The sequence below is a fragment of the Mesoplodon bidens genome, assembly GCF_964165515.1.
Source record: "Mesoplodon bidens genome assembly, chromosome: 15".
NCBI classification, from domain to species: domain Eukaryota; kingdom Metazoa; phylum Chordata; class Mammalia; order Artiodactyla; family Ziphiidae; genus Mesoplodon; species Mesoplodon bidens.
In genome coordinates, this window is record NC_138171.1 from 18,280,912 (window position 1) to 18,298,667 (window position 17,756).

The window sequence follows — 17,756 nt, forward strand, 5'->3', positions numbered from 1 at the left end:
GATTCTTCCTCTGACCATTCCACTGGCAGGAGAAGACCCTTCGAAGACAAGACCCCCTAGTGCATCTGTGGCATCCATGGTTGCAAGGCATTTTCTTTGCCATCAGGACACCAAGAGATAAAAGAACAGTGGCAGGTGCTTTAGGTATTCTATCTGGCAGAGTCTTTTGCCAGAGACTTCTCCTGGTTTCAATGGCAAACTCTTCTTCCTTCCCCATCCTCCTGCTGCCCTGTGACCCCACCGGAAACAGGCATGAACAATCACTCAGGAAAACTTGTTGAGAATATGAGTTATTTCTCAGGTTTTACAAACCACTAATGAAGCGGAGATGCTCCCCAATCTTTCCAAATAGCTTCTCACAGGAACTGTAATAAATAGCACCCAGCTGAAGCTTCAGATGTAGTCCAGACTCACACAGGCCATTTTCTCTGGGCCTCAGTTGCCCACCTGTAACATGGGACTGAGTTTATTCAGTTGTTTGCTGGACCTGTACTGGGCGTCTAGTGTGCCGGCCATGATGCTAGTGCCGAGGATGAAGAACAAAGTCAGGGATGGTCCCGCCCTGCCAGCGGGCTCACAGCTGGGTTCTTGCTTGCTGCTCTTTTCACGTGCATATCTTTTCAATCTGTACCACAGCCATCCCTTTGGAGTTATGAATCCCATCTTCCCGTTGAAGAACCTGAGATTTGGGGAGATCTAATAACTTTCCAGTGCTCAGCACTGATTTAAAAAAGTCACTCTATGAATGTGCTTGAATGAATGAAGGAAGGAATGAAGGATTGGGTGGATAGATGGATGGATGGATGGATGGATGGATGGATGGATGGATGGATGGATGGATGGGTGACTTATAACGTACAACTGGCAAAGCTGGGTTTGAACCCAGGTCTGCCTGACTCTAAAACCTGAGCACCTTCACTGCCCCATTGGCTCACAGGACACAGTGCCCACCTTCTGCCAGGCCAGCTCAGCCCGCATTCCAGCCTTGGGGCAGGAGTGAACCTCGTGCATTCTAAGCCCCTTCAGGAGGCTCTCTGCCTCGGGCTGAGCCAGCCCCTCCTCCAGCATTGTGGGCACAGGGACACAAAATACCCCTTTTATCCCAAGAGGTGCCTTGGCCAGCAGAGCAGCAAATCTGCATCCAGAATCTTTCATTTCATATTGTAATGATGATTTGCTGAGCTCCAAGACATAAATAATTTATTGGATAATCCCCATCCGAGTGACACCTTCCTAATGAAATGTCTTAGTCTGGAGGAGAATGAGTTCATTACGGGAAGGTCCCCTTTGCCACCAGGGCACCCCGAGATAAGAACGGGCCGTTGCTTTGTGTAATCTATTTGGCAGACTCAGGGGGCCTCTGGCAGCCATCCGGGCCTCATCATCATCATCAGGACATCACTGATGGGTGTATATTTCATGAAGCCTGTGTCGTTCTTTTGTCAGAGCCACAAGCAGCCTGCCGCTTTTGTGGTCACACAACATCCTCTACCCAGCACCGTGGCGGACTTCTGGAGGCTGGTGTTCGACTATAACTGCTCTTCTGTGGTGATGCTGAATGAGCTCGACACTGCCCAGGTAGGAGGAGGCCCGGCCCAGCCCTAGGTGCTCAGGTGTGTTCGGGCAGCCGTGCCCAAGAGTTGGAGGGACAGCCTTCTGCTGCCTCTGCCCAACCCAGCTGCCCTCTGGTGGGCACTGTCTGCCAGTGAGCACCAAGCCAAGCCCATTCAGCTTCCAGCTGAGGCCAGGGAGTCCCCTGCCAGGCCCTGCCACCCCCAGCCCTCCCAGTTCCAGCAATGACTACCCCCGTCTATGAGCTTTATCCAGCCCCCTCACTGCCCAGGACCAGAGCCTGTTGCTCCATCCCCCAGACACTGGTTAGGGTCTTGCTCCTAATCATGCAGAGATCACAGAGAAACCTCCTCCCCCAGCTCTGAGCATCTCCAGCCGTGCAGCATATCCTGATACCCGGCCACGCTTAACCATTCTCCCTGCTCTGTGATGCAGCCAGACTAACAGAGCCTGGGGCTTGAACCATTGACCCTTTGCGCACTGATCACCCCGCCGAGGCCTGGCTTTATCACAGGTGACCCTTGTGTCCCAGCAGGCTCCATGCCTTAGCTGAACTGCATGTGACCGTTCCAAGCATCATGTGCCTACAGCACATTAGTCAGGCCACAGGACACGTGTCATGGGGCAGCTTCTGGGGCTCACACCCCTGGGGCAGGGCAGCCATTCCTGGGTGGAGGCGGTGATGATGGCCTTGTAGAGTTTTGGAAAGCCATCCCATCACTGTGTCGAAGGAAACCCAGAGTAACTCAGAGGATTCCCTTGTGAGCACTGGTCTTGGGCAGGCCTTGTGTGGGAAGAAGAAAAATGGGTCTGAGCTGTAGCCTCAGCCCTCCAGGAGCTCACACTCCTGCTACAGAGACAGATGAGCAAATTGTCCCCACCTCGTGTGGCCGCACTATAATAGAGGTCAGCCGCGAAGTGTTGTGCTGGCCGGGAACGGAGAGCAATTACTTCTGCCCAGAGGGTGAGGGAAGACTTCAGGAAGGTGACTTTGGCCCGGAAGAAGGCAGCAGAGATCTGGCGTCTGGGGGATGAAGTCTCTGGGTAAGTCTCTCCAGGCAGAGGGAACAGCAGGGGCAAAGGCCCACGGGGGTCACTGTGTCGGCTCATCTGCAGGACAGCCTTGGTGGCAGTGGGGCCGGGGGGATGTCAGGAGGAGAAGAGGGTGGGGATGCTGGACGATACAGCCGGGCCAGCTTGCAGAGGGCCGCCCGTGCCGGGCTGAGGGGCTTGGGTCTCGGCCTGCAGTATGGTAAATATCAGACTTTTACTCTTGGAAGCAACAGAATCCTTTCTGGGAATGAAAGCGCTCGTGCAAGCCCAGCCTTTGAAACAGTGAAGCAGGAGGTGGGGTCGGAGCTCCACCCACGCTAGTCTTTGGGCCCCTCCTGGTGCCCCTTCCTGGGAGAGTCAGCCGCTCGCTCTGGGCACTTTGGCGGAACCCCTGATGTTCTAGGGGCACAGGTAGAAAAGCCCTTGCTGTGCAGGGAGGAAACACTGCAGCGCTGAAGTAGGGGGTGCGGCAGTCAGGACTCCTGATGGGAAACGGCGTCTGGGGAAGAATCTGGAAAACAGGAGGGAGCAGAGAGAGGTCTACAGGTTTAGGGAGCAGTTGGATGTGGGAGGTGAGTGAGAAGAAGTCACGGATGGTGACAGGGCTTCTAGTGTGGATAGTCAGGCATCTGGGATGCGACCGGCCAAGGTGGGGGAGGCAGGCGAGCAGTGGAGAGGCAGCAGGAGGTCTGGGGAGAAAGGAGAGGAGCAGGTCACAGCTGACCCGTGAGCAAAGCGGGGGTCGGGCGCCAGTCATCCACGCCGTCAGAAATTCGCTTAGAACCTGTAGTCGGCCCTCCACGTACGGGGCGCCGCTGTGCACGAGGCTATTCCGTATTCGCGGTTACTCCGTATCCGCGGTTTCCCCATATCCGCAATTGTGTCCCACGGATGCAACCAACCGCAGATCCTGTAGTGCTATATTATTTACTATTGAAAAAAATCTGCATATAAATGGACCCGCACAGTTGAGCCCCGTGTTGTCCAAGGGTCAACAGGTAGTAGGGCAGGGGTCCCCAACCCTCTGGCCATGGACCAGTTTCGGTCCTCGGCCTGCTAGGAACCAGGCCGCACAGCAGGAGGTGAGCGGCGGGCGGGCCAGCGAGCAAAGCTTCGTCTGCCGCTCCCCGTCGCTCCAAATCCCCCCCCATCGCTCGCATCACCGCCTGAACCGTCCCCCTGTCCTGGGTCCCTGGAAAAACTGTCTTCCACAAAACCGGTCCCTGGTGCCAAAAAGGTTGGGGACCACTGTAGTAGGGGACAAAATTGAGCGCGACTTGGGATGTGCATGTAGGAGTCGTTCGGGAGAGCGTCTTGTTCATTCATTGAGTCCACATTTGTTGAGTAGGCACTATTTGCCAGAAGCTATTCTAGGTGCTTGGAAATGCATCAGTTAACATGACAGAAAGCAAAAGAGCAAATTCCCATCTTTTATGCAACTTCTATTCTCAAGCAGGAGAGAAATAAACAGCAAACACTTTGTAACAGACTTAATTATATGTTAAAGGTGACAAGTGTATGGAAAAAGAAAAATAAGAGGGCAGGGCTGGAAGGCTGGTTTGGGGTACGGGCTGCACCTGTAACTGAGTGATGAAGGTGGGCTTCATTGAGAAGCTCGTATCTGAAGGCAGATTTGAAGGAGGTGCAAGAATGCACCACATGACCATCTCAGGGAAGAGCATCCCAGGCAGGGGCATGACCTGCACCAAGGATTTATGGTGGTGGAACAGACGGAGGCCATGGCCATTGGAGCAAAGCCAGTGTGGACAGCAGCAGAAGGTGTGACACAGAGACACAGCAGGGCCTTGGGGATCATAGGAAGAACTTGTGATTTTACTCGGGGAGAAATGAGGAGGCATTGATAGGTCTTGAGCAGAGGAGTGACTTGAAAAAGTAACTGGATTTTTTTCTTTAAAGCATGCCTCTGGCTACTGTGTGGAGAACAGACTGTTGGTGCGGGAAGGGGCAGGGTTGTTGCTAAGAGCAGAAGCAGAGGACAGAGAGGAGGCCCCTGCAGTAATCCAGGTGACAGGTGATGGTGGCTTGAGCCTAGGTGGTAGCAGTGGAGTGGATTGTGGGTCTATCCTGAAGGCAGACCCAACAAAATATCCTGCCAGGCTGAACAGGGAATGTGAGAGAAAAAGAGGAAGAAGGATGACTCCAAGGTTTAGGGCCTGAACGACGGACGGTTCGAATCTGAGATAAGCATGAAATGCGACAGATTCCCATAAAACAGAGACCCCTGCAGAGCTCCAAAGTCAGAAGGCATCACCACCCCATCCCTTTGCCTGAAAAAGTAAAACAGTGAACTCCGGTCCCTGAGCCCATGAGTGAAGCGGAGCCCTTTTTCCAACATCCCTTTGTGCAAAACCGGAGCTCAGTCACAGAGGAAGAGTTTCAAAGAACCTCACTTGGGGACACATAAAGTAGCAAGGGTCAAGGTCATTGGCTATAGCTCCCCCTTCAAGGGTGGCTCTTGGGTGAATGAAGATCTTTCAGCTCCAGATGTTGGTGCAGTCTTTGAGAGCTGATTCTCTAAACGCAAAAAACACCAGGCTCAGAAGTGCCCTGAGGTTGGCTGCCATATGCAGCTGGCAAGCATCCCCTGAAATCAGCAGATGAATAGAGCACTTATTGATATAAATATCATCACCACAACAGCTGGGCGCCTTGCGAAAATAAACAATGACACAGCGTGAGCATCAGAAAAGCCGCCCTCAGCACCTGGAGGGCTGGTGCTTTGAAGTGGCATCAGCCCTTGTCTGCCAGCCTGCCCATGCTGAGGCAGCCCACGACTTTGGCCAGTCCAGCAACACAGACAGGTCTGCCATAGGTCCTGAGTATTGGTAGATTGCTCCCAAGAGGACCAGTGCCACATCCTGTGGTTTGACTGGGGACCAACCGGTAAGGGCTTGTGTTGGTGACTACCTATAATTTGTAGCAAAATAAGGTTGTGCAGAGGATGAAAGATCTCCAAGTGCTTTATTTTCTTGCACTGCTGGCCAAATCCGTCTGCTTCTGTTCAGAATCCTGTACCACGTCATTCAATCATCCATCCCCAGCCACGGATATTTTTCCATTCTCCGTAGTGGCTGCTGTTCAAAGACAGTTATGAGCAGTGGGGGGCTCAAGATAAAGACTCCCAAAGCAATTTCATTGACCTTAAGAGATTTTTTTAAGCTCTTTGGGACTCCAGAGGTCTGTGGTCAGATTAGCGGGGCAAAATCCTAACCATAACATCCAGCAAATGACACTGTGGTTTCTGATGGGCACATCAGGAAGAACCTCTTCAACTACACCCACTAGCATTGACAAGATCTCTTCCATCTTTGTGGGCTCCATGGTGAGACCAGAGTCCATGGGGACCAGACACCAGAGAGAAGCCCTCTTCTTGGTCAGGCCACACCCACTATCTTTAGACTCCTCTGTACCCACCATGGGGTGGGTCTGTGTGGTAGACAGAATCTTGGCCCCCCAAAGATGTCCACATCCTAATCCCTAAATCTATGAAGGTATGAATGGTAAATGGGAATTTGCAGATGTGATGAAGTTCAGGATCTTGAGATATGTAGGTTGTCCTGGGTTATCCAGGTGGCCCTGCTGTTAGAGTCTTTATAAATAGAGGGAGGCAGGAGGATGAGAGTCAGAACAGATCATGTGACAGTGGAAGCAGAAATTGGAGTGATCGGGCCACAAGTCAAGGAATGCTGGCAGCTTCTAAAACTGGAAAAGATGAGGAATGGCCTCTCCCCTAGAGACTCCAGAAAGGAACACAGACACCTCAGCTGACACTTTGATTTTAACCCCTGAAGCCTCATTTCAGATTTCTAACCTCCAGGTAAGAAATTTGTGTGGTTTTAAGCCACTGCATTCGTGGCAATTTGCTACAGCAGTTCCAAGAAGCTAAGACAGGCAGGAAAAATGAAAACAGAGGGCTTCCCTGGCGGCACAGTGGTTGGGGGTCCACCTGCCGGTGCAGGGGACGCAGGTTCGTGCCCCGGTCCGGGAGGATCCCACATGCCACAGAGCGGCTGGGCCCGTGAGCCATGGCCGCTGAGCCTGCGCGTCCGGAGCCTGTGCTCCGCAGCGGGAAAGGCCAAAACAGTGAGAGGCCCGCGTACCACAAAAAAAAAAAAAAAAAAAAAAATCCCCAATCCCCATGGAGCAGGTGTTCTAGGGAAGTACTATTCACCTCCTAGACTCTCTTTGGCATCAGACAGGCTGGAAACATCTTTAGCTGGAACCATCGCACCAGGACCCTCCAGCTGCAGGGAGAAGCTGAGCAGGAAGCAGAAGTGATGGGAGAACAGGGTCCAGGCAGCATGTCATGTTGCCCCAAGCGCTGCGGGCAGGCAGCACCGGAGGAACCAGCAGGGCATGACCACCACCCCACCCGGCCTGGAGTCAGGTTTGGGGGTCAACGAGACCTGGCCTCATTTCTGTTTTTTCCATAGAATAAGTGCTGGGGCTTTAGCATTCCTTGAATATTCTACTCATTTATGATATTGGCTCTGCTTGGAGGATCCCCTGAGCTTCTCAGTGTTTTACTTGTCTCTAATTCTAGGCAGTACACTTTACCTTGCTTACATCTTAGAGATTTTATAAACTAAGTGTTCTCCAAACACCTTTCAATATTTCCCATGTCTTCCCTCCAAAGACTTGCCACTTTGAAAGCCTTTATTTCCCAAACTGTATTGACTAATTCATAATGTATAACTGTCTCAATGCATTTCTGATCTGCAGGCCATAGACAGAGCTAAAACAATGAGGTGCTCTAAAGCCAGAGACTCGGTGTCCTCCACTCAGGACAACGGTGTGATCCCCTTTGGCTTTTGAAGACCTTGGAGATAGCTCGTTGGCTTCTCCTACCAACTTTATGGACGCCACTGTGGAAACCACTGGTCTGACCCAGGTCCACTTCCTCTCATTTTGCAGGTCAGGAAGCTGAGGCCCAGGTAGGCTTTGTCCAAAGTCCCACAGCCACCCCTGACCCAGGCCCAGGTCCCCCTGCCAGGGATGGTGAAGACTTTCGCCGCCGTTTAAACAGCAGGACTTCCAGGGCCCCCGTGCCTGATAAGCAGTGGCTTGCTGGTACCTGGGTATACGAAGCAGGAAGGAATGTTGCTTACTTTAAAACAAACAAGAGCCCCAGTTCTGAACTCCTGCCGTGGAAAGTCTGAGAGTTCAGGCGATGCAAAGCCAAGTGAAAAGGTGAGGGAGGTGAGGGCCAAGAACATGCCTTCCCACGGAGCTTCTGGAAGTGAGAGAGGCAAGCCTGTCATCCTCCCAGGAAGAAAGCGGGGGCGATGTTTCAGAGATGTCTTTTCCTGTCATTGTGCCTGGAAGGCAAATAGCAAGCACTGATATCCCCATTTTTACCTTGGCTTGTGAAACACAGCCTAACGTGCTAGCAAAATACACGGGATGCCCAAGTCTGTGTCTCTGCATTGCAAGGGGTCGTGTTTCTGTCTCAGCCCCCACTGGAACAGTAGAATAAGGAGTTTGGGGTCAAGAGACCTGAGTTCAAGTTCTAGTCTTGCCACTTACTTGCTGCATTGCTTTAAGCCAGTTTCCTACCTTGTCAAAGTCTCAGTGTTATCATCTGTGAAGTTCGTATAACTCAGATGCCAGCCAAGTTCACTCTATCTTTGAAGATTTAAACAAAATAGGCTCTGTTTCCTCTTGCCCTTCCTGTGGGAAATTCCACTGTCCACCCCCAAGATTTCTGGGAATTCCAAGGGGGGGCTGTATTCATGTCAACTTCCAAGTTCCAGCTCAGGCTTTACTGGAGGCAACATGGGATTCATATCCCAGCAACGCCCGTGGCTGAAGGTGGAACATAGCACATCCCGGTTCTTAAACCTCACCTGTCTCCTCACACCTGGCGGCTGGCAGCACGTCTTCCCCCACTCTGTTGCCCAAAACACTTTCTTCCTTCCTCCCCTATTCTTCCACTCCTCCCCCCAAAGCTGTTCCATTCTTAAGCTGCATAATTCATCTTTCTCTTTATTACCTCCTTCCAAAACCTGCCCTGAGCCTTTGCCTTCCACCCACCCTACTTCCTCTGTAGATATTTTCCTAAACTCCCACCCTTCCTTCCCGGAAACAAACTCTGATGTACCTAAGAGTGAGTTTCCACCCACTACATGGAATTGCAGTATCACCTCGTGGGACGATGGATAGGTGAATGGAGAATGGATGGGCAAATGTGCTTTGATTATGGTCCATGTGCCTTTCTCTCTCTCTCCCTGCCTTCACGCCCTCCTCTTCCCCTGCAGTCTATCTTCCTTACCTGGCCACAGTGTTAAAGCCAATGATATGTTTTGGGCTCTTTATGGAAGTCTATTTAAATGAATTTTGTCATCACTGGTCTGAATTTTAAAACCAATTCAAGTAACTCTTATATTTTTCTCTTAAAAATACTAATTCACTTCACCTTTAAGTGGCCGGGGATTGATTCCCTCCTATGGATCACAGGTACCTTGACAAGTAGAGTCCTTCATCTCTAGAAGCTATATTACTTGGCTTTTCCATTTTATCAAAGTATTTTTTTAATTAACAGAAGGCATAACTAAGGTGCTCTGAAATATGCTTTAGAATTGTTTATTCCAAAAATAGGCCATATGCTAGTTTTCATTTAACTCATCAGAGCGTGTTTATTTCAGTGACTAACAAGCTTTCTGATTCCATCAGCAGGAAAATGATGTCTAACAGGGAGGCAACCTTGGTGTTTGTTAGATTTCATGCGTGAACGTGCACCCCTGAAGGACATCTTTCTGTGTCCCAAGCAGCAGTGGAGATCACTAGGTGGAATAATGCATGGCAGCTGTTCCAGGGCTGTCCACACAGGCTTCATGACTTTCGCTTGGTTTAACTTGTTCTGACAATAAATAGCAAAAGCCCCTCTGCTTTTCCAGGAGAAGCATGGCCATTTCTAAATCAGCAGCAGCAGCTGCAGTGGCTTCCCTCCCCGGCCCCCCAGGTGTGGTCATCAGCCCAGCCGTGTGCATGTGCAGTGGCGAGGCCCTCCCTATGGGCAGGAAACACCACCCCTCCTAGACGGATGGCTAAGAAAGGGAGGAGAAGCAGAGTACTAGGATATAAGGTAGGAAAAGGCTGGGCTATAGGCTAAAGCATTGGAATCTATCCTGGAGACAACTACTGCAGAAGTTTCCCATCTAAGGACGAAAGTAACAATGTTACATTGAGTGTATGTGTGGCTCCAGGTCAGCTGGGTCCTTGTGGTTTTAGACTGCCAAGTGGACTTCCTTGAACCCCCTATTTCCAGGGCCTTAAGAAACCATAAACTCCTCTCCCCAAGATTTCTATAACCTTTTGTTTCTCTTTTTTAATTTATTTTAAATTTTTTAATTTTTAAAATTTTTAAAGGTTACTTTCCATTTACAGTTATTACAAAATATTGGCTCGATTCCCTGTGTTGAACAATACATCCTGGAGCCTATCTTACACCCAATAGTTTGTACCTCCCACTCCCCGTCCCCTTGATTACCCCTCCCCCTCCACTGGTAACCACTAGTTTGTTCTCTATATATGTCTGCTTCTTTTTTGTTATATTCACTAGTTTATTGTGTTTTTTAGATTCCATATGTAAGTGATATCATACAATATGTGTCTTTGTCTGACTTATTTCATTTAGCACAATGCCCTCCAAGCCCAGCCATGTTGCTCCAAAGGTAAAATTTCATTCTTTTTTATAACTGAGTAGTATTCCATTGTGTATATATACAACATTTTCTTTATCCATTCATCTGTTGGTGGTCACTTAGGTTGCTTTCATATCTTGACAATTGTAAATAATGCTGCTATGAACATTGGGATGCAAGTATCTTTTTGAATTAGTGCTTTTGGGTTTTTTTGGATATATACTCAGGAGTAGAATTGCTGGGTCCTATGGTAGTTCTATTTTTAATTTTTTGAGGAACCTCCATACTGTTTTCCACAGTGGCAGCACCAATTTACATTCCCACCAACAGTGTACAAGGGTTCCCTTTTCTCCACATCCTTGCCAATATTTATTATGTGTGTTCTTTTTGATGATGGCTATTCTGACAGGTATGAGGTGATATCTCCTTGTGGTTTTGATTTGCATTTCCTGATGATTAGCTATGTTGAGAATCTTTTCATATGCTTATTGGGCATCTGCATTTCCTCTTTGGAAAATGTCTATTCAGCAGAATTTTTCAATCAGCAGAATTAAAAAATGTGAGTTGTATGAGCTGTTTATATATGTTGGATATTAATCCCTTATTAGTCATATCATTTGCAATGATATTCTCCCATTCAGTAGGTTGTCTTTTCATTTTGTCGGTGGTTTCCTTTGTTGTGCAAAAGCTTTTAAGTTTAATGAGGTCCCATTTATTTATTTTTGCTTTTATTTCCTTTACTTTAGGAGATGGATCCAAAAAAATATTCCTGCGACTTATGTCAAAGAGTGTTCTGCCTATGTTTTCCTCCAGGAGTTTTATAGTATCTGGTCTTACATTTAGATCTTCAATCCATTTTGAGTTTATTTTTGTGTATGGTGTTTGTTAGAGAATGCTCTAATTTCATTCTTTTACATGTGCTGTCCAGTTTTCCCAGCACTACTTATTGCAGAGACCGTCTTTTCTGCATTGTATATTCTTGGATCCTTTGTTGTAGATTAATTGACCATAAGTGCATGGGTTTATTTCTGGGCTTTCTATCCTGTTCCATTGATCTATGGTTCTGTTTTTGTGCCAGTACCATACTGTTTTGATTACTGTAGCACTGTAGTAGAGTCTGAAGTCAGGGAGCATGATTCCTCCAGCTCCATTCTTCTTTCTCAAGATTGTTTTAGCTCTTCAGGGTCTTTTATGTTTCCATACAAATTTTTAAATTATTTGTTCTAGTTCTGTGAAAAATGCCACTGGTATTTTTATACAGAGTGCATTGAGTCTGTACACTGCCTTGGATATTATGGTCATTTTAACAATATTTATTCCTCCAATCCAAGAACACAGTATATCTTTCCATCTCTTTGTGTTGTCTTCAGTTTGCTTCATCAGTGTCTTATAGTTTTTGGAGTACAGGTCTTTTGCCTCCTCGGGTAGGTTTATTCCTAGTTATTTTATTCTTTTCTTTTTTACATCTTTATTGGAGTATAATTGCTTTACAATGGTGTGTTATGTGTTAGTTTCTGCTTTATAACAAAGTGAATCAGCTATACATATACATATGTTCCCATATCTCTTCCCTCTTGCATCTCCCTCCCTCCCACCCTCCCTATCCCACCCCTCTAGGTGTTCACAAAGCACCGAGCTGATCTCCCTGTGCTATGCGGCTGCTTCCCACTAGCTATCTATTTTACGTTTGGTAGTGTATATATGTCCATGCCACTCTCTCACTTTGTCACAGCTTACTCTTCCCCCTCCCATATCCTCAAGTCCATTCTCTAGTAGGTCTGTATCTTTATTCCTGTCTTACCCCTAGGTTCTTCATGACATTTTTTTTCTTAAATTCCATATGTGTTAGCATATGGTATTTGTCTTTCTCTTTCTGACTTACTTCACTCTGTATGACACACTCCAGGTTCATCCACCTCATTACAAATAGCTCAATTTTGTTTCTTTTATGGCTGAGTAATATTCCATTGTTTATATGTGCCACATCTTCTTTATCCATTCATCTGATGATGGACACTTAGGCTGTTTCCATCTCCGGGCTATTGTAAATAGAGCTGCAATGAACATTTTGGTACATGACTCTTCTTGAATTATGGTTTTCTCAGGGTATGTGCCCAGTAGTGGGATTGCTGGGTCATATGGTACTTCTATTTTTAGTTTTTTAAGGAGCCTCCATACTGTTCTCCATAGTGGCTGTACCAATTCACATTCCCACCAGCAGTGCAAGAGTGTTCCCTTTTCTCCACACCCTCTCCAGCATTTATTGTTTCTAGATTTCTTGATGATGGCCATTCTGACTGGTGTGAGATGATATCTCATTGTAGTTTTGATTTGCATTTCTCTAATGATTAATGATGTTGAGCATTCTTTCGTGTGTTTGTTGGCAGTCTGTATATCTTCTTTGGAGAAATGTCTATTTAGGTCTTCTGCCCATTTTTGGATTGGGTGATTTGTTTTTTTGTTATTGAGCTGCATGAGCTGCTTATAAATTTTGGAGATTAATCCTTTTTCAGTTGCTTCATTTGCAAATATTTTCTCCCATTCTGAGGGTTGTCTTTTGGTCTTGTTTATGGTTTCCTTTGCTGTGCAAAAGCTTTGAAGTTTCATTAGGTCCCATGTGTTTATTTTTGTCCTTATTTCCATTTCTCTAGGAGGTGGGTCCAAAAGGATCTTGGTGTGATTTATGTCATAGAGTGTTCTGCCTATGTTTTCCTCTAAGAGTTTGATAGTGTCTGGCCTTACATTTAGGTCTTTAATCCATTCTGAGCTTATTTTTGTGTATGGTGTTAGGGAGTGATCTAATCTCATACTTTTACATGTACCTGTGCAGTTTTTCCAGCATCACTTAATGAAGAGGCTGTCCTTTCTCCACTGCACATTCCTGCCTCCTTTATCAAAGATAAGGTGACCATATGTGTGTGGGTTTATCTCTGGGTTTCTATCCTGTTCCACTGATCTATATTTCTGTTTTTGTGCCAGTACCATACTGTCTTGATTACTGTAGCTTTGTAGTATTGTCTGAAGTCAGGGAGCCTGATTCCTCCAGCTCCGTTTTTCATTCTCAAGATTGCTTTGGCTATTCGGGGTCTTTTGTGTTTCCATACAAATTGTGAAATTTTTTGTTCTAGTTCTGTGAAAAATGCCAGTGGTAGTTTGATAGGGATTGCATTGAATCTGTAGATTGCTTTGGGTAGTAGAGTCATTTTCACAATGTTGATTCTTCCAATCCAGGAGCATGGTATATCTCTCCATCTATTTGTATCATCTTTAATTTCTTTCATCAGTGTCTTATAATTTTCTGCGTACGGGTCTTTTGTCTCCTTAGGTAGGTTTATTCCTAGGTATTTTATTCTTTTTGTTGCAGTGGTAAATGGGAGTGTTTTCTTGATTTCACTTTCAGATTTTTCATCATTAGTGTATAGGAATGCCAGAGATTTCTGTGCATTAATTTTGTATCCTGCTACTTTACCAAAGTCACTGATTAGCTCTAGTAGTTTTCTGGTAGCATCTTTAGGATTCTCTATGTATAGTATCATGTCATCTGCAAACAGTGACAGCTTTACTTCTTTCCGATTTGGATTCCTTTTATTTCCTTTTCTTCTCTGATTGCTGTGGCTAAAACTTCCAAAACTATGTTGAATAAGAGTGGTGAGAGTGGGCAACCTTGTCTTGTTCCTGATCTTAGTGGAAATGGTTTCAGTTTTTCACCATTGAGGACGATGTTGGCTGTGGGTTTGTCATATATGGCCTTTATTATGTTGAGGAAACTTCCCTCTATGCCTACTTTCTGCAGGGTTTTTATCATAAATGGGTGTTGAATTTTGTCAAAAGCTTTTTCTGCATCTATTGAGATGATCATATGGTTTTTCTCCTTCAATTTGTTAATATGGTGTATCACGTTGATTGATTTGCGTATATTGAAGAATCCTTGCATTCCTGGGATAAACCCCACTTGATCATGGTGTATGATCCTTTTAATGTGCTGTTGGATTCTGTTTGCTAGTATTCTGTTGAGGACTTTTGCATCTATGTTCATCAGTGATACTGGCATGTAGTTTTCTTTCTTTGTGACATCCTTGTCTGGTTTTGGTATCAGGGTGATGGTGGCCTCATAGAATGAGTTTGGGAGTGTTCTTCCCTCTGCTATATTTTGGAAGAGTTTGAGAAGGATAGGTGTTAGCTCTTCTCTACATGTTGGATAGAATTCGCCTGTGAAGCCATCTGGTCCTGGGCTTTTGTTTGTTGGAAGATTTCTAATCACAGTTTCAATTTCAGTCCTTGTGATTGGTCTATTCATATTTTCAATTTCTTCCTGATTCAGTCTAGGCAGGTTGTGCATTTCTAAGAATTTGTCCATTTCTTCCAGGTTGTCCATTTTATTGGCATAGAGTTGCTTGTAGTAATCTCTCATGATCTTTTGTATTTCTGCAGTGTCAGTTGTTACTTCTCCTTTTTCATTTCTAATTCTATTGATTTGAGTCTTCTCCCTTTTTTTCTTGATGAGTCTGGCTTATGGTTTATCAATTTTGTTTATCTTCTCAAAGAACCAGCTTTTAGTTTTATTGATCTTTGCTATCGTTTCCTTCATTTCTTTTTCATTTATTTCTGATCTGATTTTTATGATTTCTTTCCTTCTGATAACTTTTCGGTTTTTTTGTTCTTCTTTCTCTAATTGCTTTAGGTGCAAGGTTAGGTTGTTTATTTGAGATATTTCCTGTTTCTTAAGGTGGGATTGTATTGCTATAAACTTTCCTCTTAGAACTGCTTTTGCTGCATCCCATAGGTTTTGGGTCATCATGTCTCCATTGTCATTTGTTTCTAGGTATTTTTTAATTTCCTCTTTGATTTCTTCAGTGATCACTTCATTATTAAGTAGTGTATTGTTTAGCCTCCATGTGTTTGTACTTTTTTGTATTTTTTTTACAGATCTTTTCCTGTAATTGATATCTAGTCTCATAGCATTCTGGTCGGAAAAGATACTTGATACAATTTCAATTTTCTTAAATTTACCAAGGCTTGATTTGTGACCCAATATATGATCTATCCTGGAGAATGTTCCATGAGCACTTGAGAAAAATGTGTATTCTGTTGTTTTTGGATGGAATGTCCTATAAATATCAATTAAGTCCATCTTGTTTAATGTATCATTTAAAGCTTGTGTTTCCTTATTTATTTTCATTTTGGATGATCTGTCCATTGGTGAAAGTGGGGTGTTAAAGTCCCCTACTATGAATGTGTTACTGTCGATTTCCCCTTTTATGGCTGTTAGTATTTGCCTTATGTATCGAGGTGCTCCTATGTTGGGTGCATAAATATTTACAATTGTTATATCTTCTTCTTGGATCGATCCCTTGTTCATTATGTAGTGTCCTTCTTTGTCTCTTCTAATAGTCTTTATTTTAAAGTCTATTTTGTCTGATATGAGAATTGCTACTCCAGCTTTCTTTTGATTTCCATTTGCATGGAATATCTTTTTCCATCCCCTTACTTTCAGTCTGTATGTGTCTCTAGGTCTGAAGTGGGTCTCTTGTAGACAGCATATATATGGGTCTTGTTTATGTATCCATTCAGCCAATCTGTGTCTTTTGGTGGGAGCATTTAGTCCATTTACATTTAAGGTAATTATCGATATGTATGTTCCTATTACCATTTTCTTAATTGTTTTGGGTTCGTTATTGTAGGTCTTTTCCTTCTGTTGTGTTTCTTGCCTAGAGAAGTTCCTTTAGCATTTGTTGTAAAGCTGGTTTGGTGGTGCTGAACTCTCTCAGCTTTTGCTTGTCTGTAAACGTTTTAATTTCTCCATCAAATCTGAATGAGATCCTTGCTGGGTAGAGTAATCTTGGTTGCAGGTTTTTCTCCTTCATCACTTTAAATATGTCCTGCCAGTCCCTTCTGGCTTGCAGATTTTCTGCTGAAAGATCAGCTGTTAACCTTATGGGGATTCCTTTGTGTGTTATTTGTTGTTTTTCCCTTGCTGCTTTTAATATGTTTTGTGTTTAATTTTTGACAGTTTGATTAATATGTGTCTTAGTGTATTTCTCCTTGGATTTATCCTGTATGGGACTCTCTGTGCTTCCTGGACTTGATTAACTATTTCCTTTCCCATATTAGGGAAGTTTTCAACTATAATCTCTTCAAATATTTTCTCAGTCCCTTTCTTTTTCTCTTCTTCTTCTGGAACCCCTATAATTCGAATGTTGGTGCATTTAATGTTGCCCCAGAGGTCTCTGAGACTTTCCTCAGTTCTTTTCATTCTTTTTTCTTTATTCTGCTCTGCAGCAGTTATTTCCACTATTTTATCTTCCACCTCATTTATCCGTTCTTCTGCCTCAGTTATTCTGCTATTGATCCCATCTAGAGTATGTTTAATTTCATTTATTGTGTTGTTCAATGTTGCTTGTTTCATCTTTAGTTCTTCTAGGTCCTTGCTAAATGTTTCTTGCATTTTGTCTATTCTATTTGCAAGATTTTGGATTATCATTACTATCATTATTCTGAATTCTTTTTCAGGTAGACTGCCTATTTCCTCTTCATTTGTTAGGTCTGATGGGTTTTTATCTTGCTCCGTCATCTGCTGTGTGTTTTTCTGTCTTCTCATTTTGCTTATCTTACTGTGTTTGGGGTCTCCTTTTTGCAGGCTGCAGGTTCGTAGTTCCCGTTGTTTTTGGTGTCTGTCCCCAGTGGCTAAGGTTGGTTCAGTGGGTTGTGTAGGCTTCCTGGTGGAGGGGACTAGTGCCTGTGTTCTGGTGGATGAGGCTGGATCTTATCTTTCTGGCGGGCAGGTCCACGTCTTGTGTGTTTTGGGGTGTCTGTGGACTTTTTATGATCTTAGGCAGCCTCTCTGCTAATGGGTGGCGTTGTGTTCCTGTCTTGCTAGTTGTTTGGCATAGGGTGTCCAGCACTGTAGCTTGCTGGTCGTTGAGTGAAGCTGGGTGCTGGTGTTGAGATGGAGATCTCTGGAAGATTTTCGCCGTTTGATATTATGTGGAGCTGGGAGGTCTCTTGTGGACCAGTGTCCTGAAGTTGGCTCTCCCACCTCAGAGGCACAGCACTGACTCCTGGCTGCAGCACCAAGTGTCTTTCATCCACATGGCTGCTAGTCTTGGAGAGTCTCCTGCAGAGGTGGGGGGTGGCTGTGGCTCACCGTGGGGACAAGGACACTGGCAGCAGAAGTTCTGGGAAGTACTCCTTGGCGTGAGCCCTCCTGCTAGTGTTGGAGGGTCTCCTGCAGAGGTGGGGTGGGGGGCTGTGGCTCACCATGGGGACAAGGACATTGGCAGCAGAAGTTCTGGGAAGTACTCTATTTTATTCTTTTTGATGCAATGGTACATGGTATTGTTTTCTTAATTTCTCTTTCTGACACTTTGTTGTTAGTGTATAGAAATGCAACAGATTTCTGTATATTAATTTGGTATCCTGCAACTTTACTGAATTCATTGATAAGCTCTAGTTGTTTTCTGGTGGCGT

At 45.2% G+C, this 17,756-nt stretch overlaps 1 protein-coding gene across 1 annotated transcript in view; it reads left to right on the forward strand.

Annotated features, from left to right (window-relative positions):
• PTPRT (protein tyrosine phosphatase receptor type T) overlaps positions 1-17,756 on the forward strand; it is a gene marked incomplete at both ends in the record, with an annotated part of 1,089,241 nt that overhangs the window by 1,059,119 nt on the left and 12,366 nt on the right. Inside the window, 1 exon segment of the mRNA XM_081255209.1 lies at positions 1,447-1,578. Within this exon segment, the coding sequence (XP_081111335.1) occupies positions 1,447-1,578 (132 nt within the window).